Source organism: Pseudophryne corroboree, chromosome 6, assembly GCF_028390025.1.
Source record: "Pseudophryne corroboree isolate aPseCor3 chromosome 6, aPseCor3.hap2, whole genome shotgun sequence".
NCBI classification, from domain to species: Eukaryota; Metazoa; Chordata; class Amphibia; order Anura; family Myobatrachidae; genus Pseudophryne; species Pseudophryne corroboree.
Window position 1 is genome coordinate 490,703,379 of NC_086449.1, and position 14,291 is coordinate 490,717,669.

The 14,291-nt window shown below is 48.2% G+C and overlaps 1 protein-coding gene across 6 annotated transcripts in view; it reads right to left on the reverse strand.

The window, feature by feature from the left end:
* The window catches only part of GXYLT1 (glucoside xylosyltransferase 1), a 262,151-nt gene that overhangs the window by 196,317 nt on the left and 51,543 nt on the right, over positions 1 to 14,291 (reverse strand). For all 6 annotated transcript variants that reach the window (XM_063927318.1, XM_063927319.1, XM_063927321.1 and 3 more), the window contains one exon: positions 7,185 to 7,436. In XM_063927318.1, coding sequence (XP_063783388.1) covers positions 7,185 to 7,436 — 252 coding nt within the window. The remainder of the gene's footprint in view (positions 1 to 7,184; positions 7,437 to 14,291) is intronic.

The following is a 14,291-nucleotide window of genomic DNA, read 5'->3' on the forward strand; positions in this document are numbered from 1 at the left end:
TTTTGAAAGAAAATGGATAGGGCCGAAATCTGGACCTTAATGGAACCCAATTTTAGGCCCAAATTCACTCCGGACTGTAGGAAGTGAAGGAAACGGCCCAGCTGGGACTCCTCCGTAGGAGCATTCCTGGCCTCACACCAAGCAACATATTTTCGCCATATACGGTGATAATGTTGAGCTGTCACGTCCTTCCTAGCCTGTATCAGCGTAGGAATGACCTCATCCGGAATGCCTCTCTGCTAGGATCCGGCGTTCAACCGCCATGCCGTCAAACGCAGCCGCGGTAAGTCTTGGAACAGACAGGGCCCTTGTTGCAACAAGTCCTGTATTAGAGGAAGAGGCCACGGTCCTCTGTGAGCAGTTCTTGCAGATCTGGATACCAAGTCCTTCGTGGCCAATCTGGAACAATGGAGTATTGTTCTCACTCCTCTTTTTCTTATTATCCTCAGCACCTTGGGTATGAGAGGAAGAGGAGGAAATACATAGACCAACTGGAACACCCACAGTGTCACCAGGGCGTCTACAGCTATCGCCTGAGGTTCTCTTGACCTGGCGCAATACCTCTGTAGCTTTTTGTTGAGTCGGGATGCCATCATGTCCACCTGTGGCAGTTCCCACCGACTTGTAATCTGCGCGAAGACTTCCTGATGAAGTCCCCACTCTCCCGGGTGGAGGTAGTGTCTGCTGAGGAAGTCTGCTTCCCAGTTGTCCACTCCCGGGAAGAACACTGCTGATAGTGCGCTTACGTGATTCTCCGCCCAGCGAAGAATTCTGGCGGCTTCCGCCATCGCCACTCTGCTCCTTGTGCCGCCTTGGCAGTTTACATGAGCCACTGCGGTGATGTTGTCTGACTGAATCAGAACCGGTTGGTCGCGAAGCAGGGTCTCTGCTTGACGTAGGGCGTTGTATATGGCCCTTAGTTCCAGGATGTTGATGTGAAGGCAAGTCTCTTAACTTGACCACAGACCTTGGAAATTTCTTCCCTGTGTGACTGCACCCCAACCTCGGAGGCTTGCGTCCGTGGTCACCAGGACCCAGTCCTGAATGCCAAATCTGCGGCCCTCGAGAAGGTGAGCGCTCTGCAGCCACCACAGGAGTGACACCCTGGCCCTGGGGGATAGGGTGATTAACCGATGCATCTGAAAATGTGATCCGGACCACTTGTCCAGTAAGTCCCATTGAAAGGTCCTCGCATGGAACCTGCCGAAGGGAATAGCCTCGTATGATGCCACCATCTTTCCCAGGACACGAGTGCAGTGATGCACTGACACCTGTTTTTGTTTTAATAGGTTCCTGACCAGTGTCATGAGTTCCTGAGCTTTCTCCATCGGGAGATAAACCCTTTTCTGGTCTGTATCTAGAATCATGCCCAGGAAAGGCAGACGAGTCGTAGGAACCAACTGCGACTTTGGAATATTTAGAATCCAGCTGTGTTGCCGTAACACTTCCAGAGAAAGTGCTACACTGACCAGCAACTGCTCTCTTGATCTCGCTTTTATGAGGAGATCGTCCAAATATGGGATAATTGTGACTCCTTGCTTCCGCAGGAGTACCATCATTTTCGCCATTACCTTGGTAAATATTCTCGGTGCCGTGGAGAGACCAAACGGCAACGTCTGAAATTGGTAATGACAATCCTGTACCACAAATCTGAGGTACGCCTGATGAGGTGGATAAATAGGGACATGAAGGTATGCATCCTTTATGTCCAGAGACACGATAAAATCCCCCCCATCCAGGCTTGCGATGACCGCTCTCAGCGATTCCATCTTGAACTTGAACCTTTTCAGGTATATGTTCAGGGATTTTAAATTCAGTATGGGTCTGACCGAACCGTCCGGTTTCGGGACTACAAACATGGTCGAATAATAACCCCCTTCCCTGCTGAAGGAGGGGAACCTTGACCACCACCTGTGGAAGATACAATTTGTGAATTGCAGTTAACACTATTTCCCTCTTGTGAGGGGAAGCTGGCAGGGCCGATTTGAGGTATCGGTGAGGGGGCATCTCCTCGAATTCCAGCTTGTATCCCTGAAACACAATATCTATTGCCGAGGGATCCAATTGGGAGTGAACCACTTGTGGCTGAAATTTCGAAGACGTGCCCCCACCAGGCCTAGCTCCGCCTGTGGTGCCCCAGCGTCATGCGGTGGATTTTGTAAAGGCCGGGGAGGACTTCTGTTCCTGGGAACTAGCTGTGTTGTGCAGCTTATTTCCTCTGCCCCTGCCTCTGGCAAGAAAGGACGCACCTCGGACTTTCTTGTTTTTCTGTGATCGAAAGGACTGCATTTGAGAATACGGTGCTCTCTTAGGCTGTGAGGAAACATATGGCAAAAAATTTGACTTTCCAGCAGTAGCTGTGGAGACCAGGTCCGAGAGACCCTCCACAAACAATTCCTCAACCTTGTAAGGTAAAACCTCCATATGCCTTTTTGAGTCGGCATCACCTGTCCATTGCAGAGTCCACAGGACCCTTCTGGCAGAAATTGACATAGCATTTATTCTAGAACCCAGCAGACTAATGTCTCTTTGAGCATCTCTCATATAAAGGACAGCGTCTTTAATATGCCCCAAGGTCAACAATACAGTATCCTTGTCTAAGGTCTCAATTTCCTCAGATAAGGTATCCGTCCATGCTGCTACAGCACTACACACCCAGGCCGACGCGATCGCCGGCCTCAGCAAGGTACCCGAATGTGTATAAATGGACTTCAGGGTAACCTCCTGTTTGCGATCAGCAGCATCTTTGAGTGTAGCCGTATCCTGTGACGGCAGGGCTACCTTCTTGGATAAGCGTGTTAAAGCTTTGTCCACTTTAGCGGAGGATTCCCTGTCCTGTCCGTTGGCGGGAAAGGATACGGCATAATAATCCTTTTGGAAATCTGCAGTTTTTTATCTGGAGATTCCCAAGCCTTTTCACATAACTCATTTAGCTCGTGTGAGGGGGGAAAGGTTACCTCCGGTTTCTTTTCCCCATACATATGCACCCGCTTGTCAGGGACTGGGGTTTCCTCTGTGATGTGCAACACATCCTTAATTGCTATAATCATATAACGGATGGATTTAGCCAATTTAGGCTGTAACTTTGCATCATCGTAATCGACACTCGAGTCAGAACCCATGTCGATATCTGTGTCAACAATTTGGGATAGTGGGCGCTTCTGAGACCCTGACGGCCTCTGCGACATAGGATCAGGCACGGGTTGAGACCCTGACTGTCCTGAGGCTTCAGCTTTTTCTAACCTTTTTTGCAAGGAATTAACATTATAATTTAAAACTTCCGTCGGCGGAGACACCACATTCATTTGCTCCCGCTCTGCTTCCACATAGCCTTCCTCGTCAAACATGTCGACACAAGCGTACCGACACACCACATACACAGGGAATGCCCTTTTTGAAGACAGTTCCCCCACAAGGCCCTTTGGAGAGACAGAGAGAGTATGCCAGCACACACCCCAGTGCTATAAACCCAGGAATAACACAGTAACTTAATGTTAACCCAGTAGCTGCTGTTTATATTGATTTTTGCGCCTAATTATGTGCTTCCCTCTCTTTTTACCCTCTTCTACCGTGTATCTGCAGGGGAGAGCCTGGGGAGCTTCCTCTCAGCGGAGCTGTGGAGAAAAAATGGCGCTGGTGAGTGCTGAGGAAGAAGCCCCGCCCCCTCAGCGGCGGGCTTCTGTCCCGCTTAAATGTACAATTTTGGCTTGGCTCATACATATATACAGTGCCCAACTGTATATATGCTAAACTTTTGCCAAAGAGGTCCCAATTGCTTCCCAGGGCGCGCCCCCCCCCCCCCCCTGCACCCTTACAGTGACCGGAGTATGTGAGGTGTGTGGGAGCAATGGCGCACAGCTGCAGTGCTGTGCGTTACCTCAGTGAAAAACGGAGTCTTCTGCCGCCGATTTGAAGTCTTCTTTGCTTCTCACACTCACCCGGCTTCTGTCTTCCGGCTCTGCGAGGGGGACGGCGGCGCGGCTCTGGGATCGGACGGCGAGGGTGAGATCCTGCATACGATCCCTCTTGAGCTAATGGTGTCCAGTAGCCTAAGAAGCAGGACCTAGCTTCAGAGAGTAGGACTGCTTCTCTCCCCTCTGTCCCTCGATGCAGGGAGTCTGTTGCCAGCAGAGCTCCCTGAAAATAAAAAACCTAACAAAATACTTTCTCTCAGCAAACTCAGGAGAGCTCACTGAAAAGCACCCAGCTCGTCTGGGCACAGTATCAAACTGAGGTCTGGAGGAAGGGCATAGAGGGAGGAGCCAGAGCACACCAGAACCTAAATTCTTTCTTAAAGTGCCCATGTCTCCTGCGGAGCCAGTCTATCCCCATGGTCCTTACGGAGTCCCCAGCATCCACTAGGACGTTAGAGAAAAAGGAAAATCTCTGGAGCTCCAGAGAAATGCACCCGGCTCCTTGGGCACATTTTTCTAAACCGAGTCTGGTAGGAGGGGCATAGAGGGGAGGAGCCGCACACACATACACACACGAAAAGGTTTTAAAGTGCCAGGCTCCAGTGGACCCGATCTATACCCCATGATACTAAAGTACAGAACCCCAGTATCCACTAGGACGTAAGAGAAATATTAGTTTAGTGGTTAAAACCCACATACACAAACCTCCCCTTAATGATACACAGAAGACGTATAATCTTCATACTGGCCATGGACACATCTTGCCTGCCTTTCTGGGCTCTGCCATCTCCCAAATCATGGCTTGCTGCATATCTTTATTATCCGCCCATCTTAAGTCAACATAAGTCTCCACAATTTAGTGCCCACCCCATTCAAATCCCAGAACTGCCCACAAGATGCCATCACAGCAATCTGAAATTCACTATGTAGCAGACTCTCTTACATGCCACACAGACAATGCTATGCACTATGAAGGCAATGATGTATTGTACTGGTGAGAATACAAGACAAGACATGTATTAGATGCTGCACTAATTTTATCCCCATTTTCTATACCAGGCAACAAAAGCAGAAATCATACTTTTTAGATGCAATTAACAGTAAAATATGCTTATTCATCGGGAGGATAGGGTAGCCCTAAATGCCGATGACATTCTGTTGTTTGTGGATCGCTATGCTGAGTCTATGCCCAGGATTTTGGAAATTATTAACGAGTTCGGGCGATACTCTGGGCTCCTGATTAATTGGGAGAAATCCTCTATTATCCCACTCCGGGGTGGGATTCCTGCCTCCCCCTTTGCTTGTTCTTCCATTACGGTGGGTGGACTCCTTCAAATATCTGGGCATTTGGGTGTCTAATGATCCCCAGGAATTTTCCTCCCTTAATATTACACCACAAATAACATACCTTCGCGGTAAGGTGAAGGCCTGGGGGAAGCTGCCTTTGACGGTTACAGGGAGAGTTAATATGGTAAAAATGGTTTTCCAGCCCAAACTTCTGTATATTTTACAGCAGTCTCCTGTTTATATTCCTCAGAAGATCTTCAAACAAATAGATGGGATGCTTTCCTCTCTGATATGGGCTAGTAAGCGGGCACGTCTGAGACTGGATACCTTGACCAGGACACGGGAACTGGGGGGTTTGGCTCTTCCAATTTCCGTTTTTATTATTATGAGGCGCAACTGACGCATATTTGGGAATGGGTTAACGATTTCGATGCCTTGGCTTTGCATTCACTGATGTTGAACCATGACTACCCTGGTGGTTCCCCACTACAGCTACTCCTCTGCAGCAGCGTCAAAATGTACACACTGCCACTTATAAAACAATCCATTCTGATTTGGAAATTGGTGCACTCTGTGATGCGTGGCCACGGTATCGATCCTGATACCCCACTAGATAATGTTTATGGGCTGCCGGAATTATGTCAGCTTCAAGTCCGGGAGGTCGGGGGACATTGGGGAGTGTACTCTTTGGGCCATTTATATAGTGATGGGACGCTTAAATCATTTCAGCAACTTCAACAAGAGCATAATGTTCCCTCAGGGTTTTTCTTTCGGTTCCTTCAACTGCGACATGCTCTGGCTGCCCAATTTCCTGATGGCCCTCCAACCCTCGATTCCCCGGTCAAATCAATGTTGCAGACGCTGGAATCAAGACACCTGGTTTCTAGGATATATGGTCGTATTCTCCAGATGCACCATACCGACCCTTTAGCTTCCCTTCGGGGTAAGTGGGAGTTGGATGTCGGACGATGTGTGGAAGAATGCTTTGGGGTCCCATCGGATCTCTACTTCTTCCGTTAGATACCAACAAATACAATTATATATACTGCATAGGGTGTACATGACCCCAGTGAGGCTGGCGCATATTGGGGGATCTCATAGCTCTAGGTGCCCTAAGTGTGGAAGCCTGGGAGCTGACTTTTGGCACCTGCTCTGGTCATGCCCTAGGGTGTCGTTGTTCCTGAAAGAAGTTGTACGTGTTATAATTGATACAGGTATTCCCTCTCCCATATTTACGCCTGTAACATGTGCATTGCTGGTTATAGACGAGAAGGCTTTAGATCCGCCTGGCAGGCGGTATGTCATTAACCTATGTGCTCTGGCTAGGGTTTGCATAGCTCGGTTGTGGTTGGCTGGGGACGCCCTGACACCAAAGGCATGGATCTCTTTGGTCAATTAAACCATTGCACATGAAAAATTTGTGTTCCTGGCTAGGAAAGCGGAAAAATAATTACTTACAGTTTGGGGAAAGTGGATGGGCTCTAGATATTTCAAGGATAAATAAGGTTCAGATTTGTATTTATTTCTCTCTCTTGGGATACTTTGAGGGTGGATAGCCCGCGGCCAGCCATGTTCCATTCTGTTATACTATGATATATTTCGCTGACTCCGCTGTGTATGTACTTAAATTGGACGTGGTATATTAGGACTGATTTCTTCCTCCAGGACACCAGTGCTCTATAGTTATATAGCTTTATCCGAATTCTCATCCATCTGTTGTATTATGTGCCCTTTATTTTTCTTTACATAAGTGCAGCTGTCTGTATGTTGGTCTTTGTCTGTTTTTGTTATTTTTGTTGTTGTGTAAGTTGTTAATGCAAAACTTTAAAATTCCAATAAAAAACTATTGAATTTAAAAAAAAATATATGCTTATTCAGTTTGTCTATAACAGAATGTGCATTAATGAAAAAGAATGTGCTTCACCCGAAGTACATATGAATCTTTTCAGAATTGGCAGGTGTTTAAAAATGACATTTACTCACCTTAAAACGTTTGTTTCTTATACGGGTCATATTCATTAACATTACTCCAGAATTAATGCCAGTCTTTCCATAGAAGGGGTGCCGGGCAAAGCGGTTATACCATCCTATGCGTGGTTCTTCATGCTCTGGGGCCATAGCAGCAATCTGGGAAGAATTAAACTGACCGAGAAAGGACCAAATGTCATCCACTGGACGTAAAAACAAGATGTCTGTGTCAACATACAACAAGGAGTCCACATCTTTGAGTATTAACTGCAAAGAGAAGAGTTCATTACTTATTTAGAAATAGACATGTTTTACTTTACTAATGGGGGATTTTGCAATTGCGTCTAAAATGAAGTGAGCTGCAAGAATGTTGTAAAATTACATAAAATATATTTTATTTGTAACAACAAAAGTGATTGTATTCAAAGTGTATATTGTCCAATAGAACAAAGGGAGATGTCATCCGATAGACATATATACTAATCAATATAGAAAGATAAGAAGACAAAGATAATAACAAAAACGTGTAGTCTTCGGACACAGGCTAAAAAACAAAAAAAACAAAGCTTTTTTTTTTCCTGTATCAGAAGACTGTACACATTTTTGTTATTATCTTTGGATAATATACACTTTGAACACAATCACTTTTGTTGTTACAAATAAAATATATTTTATGTAATTTTACAACATTCTTGCAATTCGCTTCATTTTAGGCGCAATTGCAAAATCCCCCATTCTTAATTATATAACTGAGGTTTTGGCCGGTTTAACCTAGTCTGCAATTTGCTGCCAACTAACATTTCTCTTGCGTCCTACAGGATGCTGGGGTCCACATTAGTACCATTGGGTATAGACGGGTCCACCAGGACCCACTGGCACATTAAGAGTTTGAGAGTGTGGGCTGGCTCCTCCCTCTATGCCCCTCCTACCAGACTCCATTTAGAAAATGTGCCCGGAGGAGCCGGTCACAGCTAGGGGAGCTCTACAGGGTTTCTCTAGTAAAGTTACTGGCAACAGGCTTCGTGGGACTAAGGGGGGGGGGAAGGAATAGTGTCCGCTGACAGGACACTGAGCTCCTAAGGGGATAGATCGTTCCCCTGCCACAGGGGATCGCTCACCCCAGCAGCATGCCCCCAGCCCCTTAGAGCTGAAGATTTGTGGCGAGTGAGTTACCGACCCCCTAGCAAGCGGGGGGGGGCCCGGTGTGAAGATGGCGGCATAAAGGTAAGAGCGCAGTATTAACTGCGCTCCGGGGGCTCAGCGGTACATAGTGCGGCGCTGTGAGGGGCGCCCTGAGCCAGTGCCTACACCCTACACTGGGCACACAGCATGTCGGGGTCCCCGGATCTCAGCTCACACAAATCCTCAGGCCAGTATACTCCTATGAAGAGCGGGAAGACAGCGCCATTTTGGGGGCAGAGCTTCTCCTCAGGGCGGACCCAGCAGCGTTCAGCGCCATTTTCCTGCCTGCACAACGCTGTCAGTGAAGAGCAAGTCCCTCCACAGCAACTCCAGCTATCTATCACGGTACCAGGGGGTTGTAGAAGGGGGACGGAGGCTGCAAAACAACTGTGTAACCTACTAAGGTGCACAGTCAGCGCTGATAGGGGGTCTCCCTTTATATTAAAAGCGATGTGTGTGGGTTGGCTCCAATCTCTGTGTCTCTCTTGCCATTATTGGGGAGAAAACTCTGTCTGCCCTCCCCTGTGTGTGTGGAGTGTCTGTGGTCTCCATTAAGCAATGTCCAGGGACTCTGTGTCATATGCTGCAGAGGATATGTCCTCTCAAGATGATCCCATTCCATGTAATCAGGATTGCACTGGTTTAGCACAGATTCCAGCAAGGGAGCCCGAGTGGTTATCCTCTATCACATAGGTTCTCAAACTCGGTCCTCAGGACCCCACACAGTGCATGTTTTGCAGGTCTCCTCACAGAATCGCAAGTGAAATAATTAGGTCCACCTGTAGACCTTTTAAAATTTGTCAGTCAGTAATTAATACACCTGTGCACCTGCTGGGTTACTTGCAAAACATGCACTGTGTGGGGTCCTGAGGACCGAGTTTGAGAACCTGTGCTCTATCAAATCTAGGATTTCTCAGATTTCAAATAGGTTTGCACAAAATAAATCTGCAACACAGGCTTTACAGAACTCTATGGCAGTCTGGCCCAGTTCTGGTACATCAGGGCTCCCCGCTGTATGTTCACATAAACGTGCTCTTGCTCAGATCATGCAGGATGATACCGATTCTGATACTGCAGACAGTGACGGGAATGTGTTGTGGTGGGCTACATCTCTTGCAAAAGGGGTGCAGTTGATGATCGAGGCTATTAGGGATGTGTTAAATATTGCCGATACAACACCCAAGCAGGTTGAGAAGGCTTACTTCATTGAAAATAAGAAAGCCTCGCTAACCTTCCCTGCGTCAAAGGAATTAAATGCTATATTTGAAAAGGCTTGGGAAAACCCGGATAAAAAATTCCAGATGCCTAAAAAGGGTTCTGGTAGCGTTTCTTTTCCCGGTAGAGGATAGGAAAAAATGGGAAAATCCGCCTATTGTTGACGCGTCAGTATCCAGACTCTCAAAAAAAGTTTGTTTTACATGTTCCAGGATCTACCGCCTTGAAAGAGCCGGCTGATCGTAAAATTGATAATACGCTCAAATCCATGTACGTGGCTTCTGGGGCAATATTACGCCCCACTATTGCCAGTGCTTGGATTGCCAAAGCTATAGTAAAGTGGTCAGGCACGTTACTTGAGGACTTGGATACTATGGAGAAATGTGATGTTAAATTGTTTTTACGCAACATTCAGGATTCGGCAGGATTTCTGGTAGAATCCATGAAAGACCTGGGTTCCATGGCTGCGGGGATTTCCTCCATGTCAGTATCAGCTCGTCGAGGACTGTGGTTGCGCCAGTGGTCTGCCGACGCGGAATCCAGGAGAAGTGTGGAGACCCTACCCTACACAGGTCAGGCTCTCTTTGGAAAAGAGTTAGATGCGTGGATCTCCACGGCTACGGCTGGTAAGTCACCCTTTCTTTCCTCCACCTGGTCCGAAGAAACCCTTTTCTTCAGTTACATCACAGCCCTTTTGGTCCAACAAGCCCAGAAAGGCCAAGCCGTCCAACACCTTCTTTCGGGGAGGTCGGCCCAAGTTCAAGAAGCCTGTGGCTTCAGGTTCCGAGGAACAGAAACCTGCTTCAGGTACACCAAAGTCCTCCGCATGACTGTGGACTGCACGCCCCAGAGGTGGGGCCAGTGGGAGCGAGACTCCGACATTTCAGTCATGTCTGGTGTCCTCTGGCCCAGACCCAGGGGTACAGGCTGGAATTTCAAAATCTCCCTCAACACCGATTTTTCAGATCAGGCTTGCCAGCTCTGCTGGCAGACAGGACTGTCCTGCAAGAAGCTGTCCAGAAGTTGGTGGAGGCACAGGTTATCGTACCAGTACCTCCTCATATGCAAAACAAAGGTTACTATTCAAACCTTTTCGTGGTAACGAAACCGGATGGTTCGGTCAGGCCCATTCTGAACTTAAAATCACTAAACCCCTTTCCGAGGGTGTTCAAGTTCAAAATGGAGTCTCTAAGGGCAGTGATATCAGGTCTGGAGGAGGGGGAATTCCTAGTATCCCTGGATATCAAGGATGCGTACCTCCACATACCGATTTGGCTGCCGCATCAAGCTCATCTTCAATTCGCAGTGTTGGACTGTCACTTTCAGTTACAGGCCCTCCCATTCGGGCTCTCCACAGCACAGAGTGTGTTCAACAAGGTGATGGCGGAAATTATGATTCTCCTCCGCATACAGGGGGTGAACATAATTCCGTATCTGGACGATCTGCTGATGAAGGCATCGTCCAAGGAGAAGCTGTTAAGGTCCTTAACACTCACGACCCAGCTTCTCGAGGAATATGGTTGGATCCTGAATCTTCCAAAAACACAATTGGAACCAACCAGGATGTTGTCCTTTCTGGGAATGATCCTCGACACTGAGGTGCAGAGGATGTTTCTCCCAGAGGAAAAAGCGTTGGTGATTCAAACGATGGTCCGGGATGTCCTGAAGCCAACCCGGGTGTCAGTTCATCAGTGCATTTGCCTTCTGGGGAAGGTTTCACGCTCGGTCCTTCCAACTGGATCTCCCGGACAAGTGGTCGGGATCCCATCTACACAAGCACCAGAGAATAAGTCTGTCGCCAAAGGCCAGGATTTCACTCCTCTGGTGGCTGCAATTACCTCACCTTCTGGAGGGCCGCAGGTTCGGGATTCAGGACTGGATCCTTGTAACCACGGATGCAAGTCTGCAGGGCTGGGGCGCAGTCACTCAAGGGGAAACCTTCCAAGGAAGGTGGTCAAGTTTGGAAGCCGGCCTGCCGATAAACATTCTGGAACTAAGAGCCGTCTACAACGGTCTTCTCCAAGCGGACCATCTTCGGAGAAATTGGGCCATTCAAGTGCAGTCGGACAATGTGACAACGGTGGCTTACATAAACCGACAGGGCGGAATGAAGAGCAGAGCTGCAATGGCAGAAGTAACAAGAATCATCCTCTGGGCAGAAAAGCACGCGTTGGCGCTGTTAGCAATCTTCATTCCGGGAGTAGACAACTGGGAAGCGGACTTCCTCAGCAGACACGCTCTCCATCCAGGGGAGTGGGGCCTCCATCCGGAGGTATTCAAGGAGGTAACAGATCTTTGGGGCATACCCCAGATCGACATGATGGCCTCTCGTCTCAACAAGAAGCTTCGGCGGTATTGATCCAGGTCGAGGGACCCGCAAGCAGTGGCGGTGGACGCCCTAGTGACTCCGTGGGTGTTCCAGACGGTGTACGTGTTTCCTCCACTTCCACTCATTCCAAGAGTTTTAAAGCTCATAAGGAGAACAAGGGTTCAAGCGATCTTCATTGCTCCAGACTGACCAAGAAGGGCTTGGTACGCGGATCTTCTAGATCTACTGCAAGAAGAGCCGAGGCCTCTTCCTCTTTGGGAGGACCTGTTGCAGCAGGGGCCGTTCGCCTATCAAGACTTACCGCGGCTACGTTTGACAGCATGATACTAGCTTGGAAGGGCATTCTGAACAAGGTTATTCCTACCATGATACAGGCTAGGAAAGGAGTAACGTCTAAACATTACCATCGAATTTGGAAAAAATAAGATTTTAAACCTACCGGTAAATCTTTTTCTCGTAGTCCGTAGAGGATGCTGGGGACTCCGTAAGGACCATGGGGATAGATGGGCTCCGCAGGAGACATGGGCACTTTAAGAAAGACTTTAGATCTGGTGTGCACTGGCTCCTCCCTCTATGCCCCTTCTCCAGACCTCAGTTAGAGAAACTGTGCCCAGAGGAGACTGACAGTACGAGGAAAGGATTTTTGTTAATCCAAGGGCAAGATTCATACCAGCCACACCGTATAACTTGTGATATACTATCCAGTAAACAGTATGAAAACGACATAGCATAAGTCCAAGACCGATGAGACTATAGCATAACCCTTATTTAAGCAATAACTATATACAAGTCTTGCAGAAGTAGTCCGCACTTGGGACGGGTGCCCAGCATCCTCTACGGACTAGGAGAAAGAGATTTACCGGTAGGTTTAAAATCTTATTTTCTCTTACGTCCTAGAGGATGCTGGGGACTCCGTAAGGACCATGGGAATTATACCAAAGCTCCCAAACGGGCGGGAGAGTGCGGATGACTCTGCAGCACCGATTGAGCAAACAGGAGGTCCTCCTCAGCCAGGGTATCAAACTTATAGAACTTTGCAAAGGAGTTTGAACCCGACCAAGTAGTAGCTCGGCACAGCTGTAGCGCCGAGACCCCTCTGGCAGCCGCCCAAGAAGAGCCCACCTTCAAAGTGGAATGGGCCTTGACCGATTTAGGTAATGGCAATCCCGCCGTAGAATGTGCCTGCTGAATCGTGTTACGGATCCAGCGAGCAATAGTCTACTTTGAAGCAGGGGCACCAATCTTGTTGGTTGCATACATGACAAACAGTGCTTCTGTTATTCTGACTGTAGCCGATCTGGCCACGTAAATTTTCAAAGCCCTGACCACATCAAGGGACTCGGGATCCTCCAAGTCACGCGTAGCCACAGGCACCACAATAGTTCATATGAAAGGATGAAACCACTTTTGGCAGGAATTGAGGACGAGTCCTCAACTCTGCCCTATCCACGTAAAAAACCAAGTATGGGCTTTTATGTGATAAAGCCGCCAGTTCTGAAACACGCCTTGCCGAAGCTAATGCCAACAACATGACCCCTTTCCACGTGAGGTATTTCAACTCCACTGTTTTGAGTGGTTCAAACCAAGGTGACTTGAGGAAACGTAACACGTTAAGATCCCAAGGCGCCAACGGAGGTACAAAGGGAGGCTGAATATGCAGCACTCCCTTCACAAAAGTCTGTACTTCAGGAAGAGAGGCCAATTCTCTTTGAAAGAAAATGGATAAGGCCGAAATTTGGACCTTTATGGACCCTAATTTTAGGCCCAAATTCACTCCTGTTTGAAGTAAGTGAAGTAGACCCCAACTGGAAATCCTACGTAGGAGCAGCTCTGGCCTCACACCAAGAAACATATTTTCGCCATATACGGTGATAATGTTTCAACGTCACGTCTTTCCTAGCCTTGATCAGGGTAGGAATGACCTCCTCCGGAATCCCTTTTTCCGCTAGGATCCGGCGTTCAACCGTTATGTCGTCAAACGCAGCCGCGGTAAGTCTTGGAACAGACAGGGCCCCTGCTGCAGGAGGTCCTGCCTTAGAGGAAGAGGCCACGGATCTTCTGCGAGCAACTCTTGCAGCTCCGGGTACCAAGTCCTCCGTGGCCAATCTGGAACAATGAGGATTGTTCTGACCCTGCTTATTCTTATTATTCTCAACACCCTGGGTATGAGAGGAAGAGGAGGAAACACATAGACCGATCTGAACAACCAAGGTGTCACCAGAGCGTCTACCGCTACCGCCTGAGGGTCCCTTGACCTGGCGCAATACCGCTTTAGCTTTTTGTTGAGACGGGATGCCATCATGTCTATTTGAGGCAGTCCCCACCGACCCGTGATCTGTGCGAAGACTTCTTGATGAAGTCCCCACTCTCCCGGATGCAGGTCGTGCCTGCTGAGA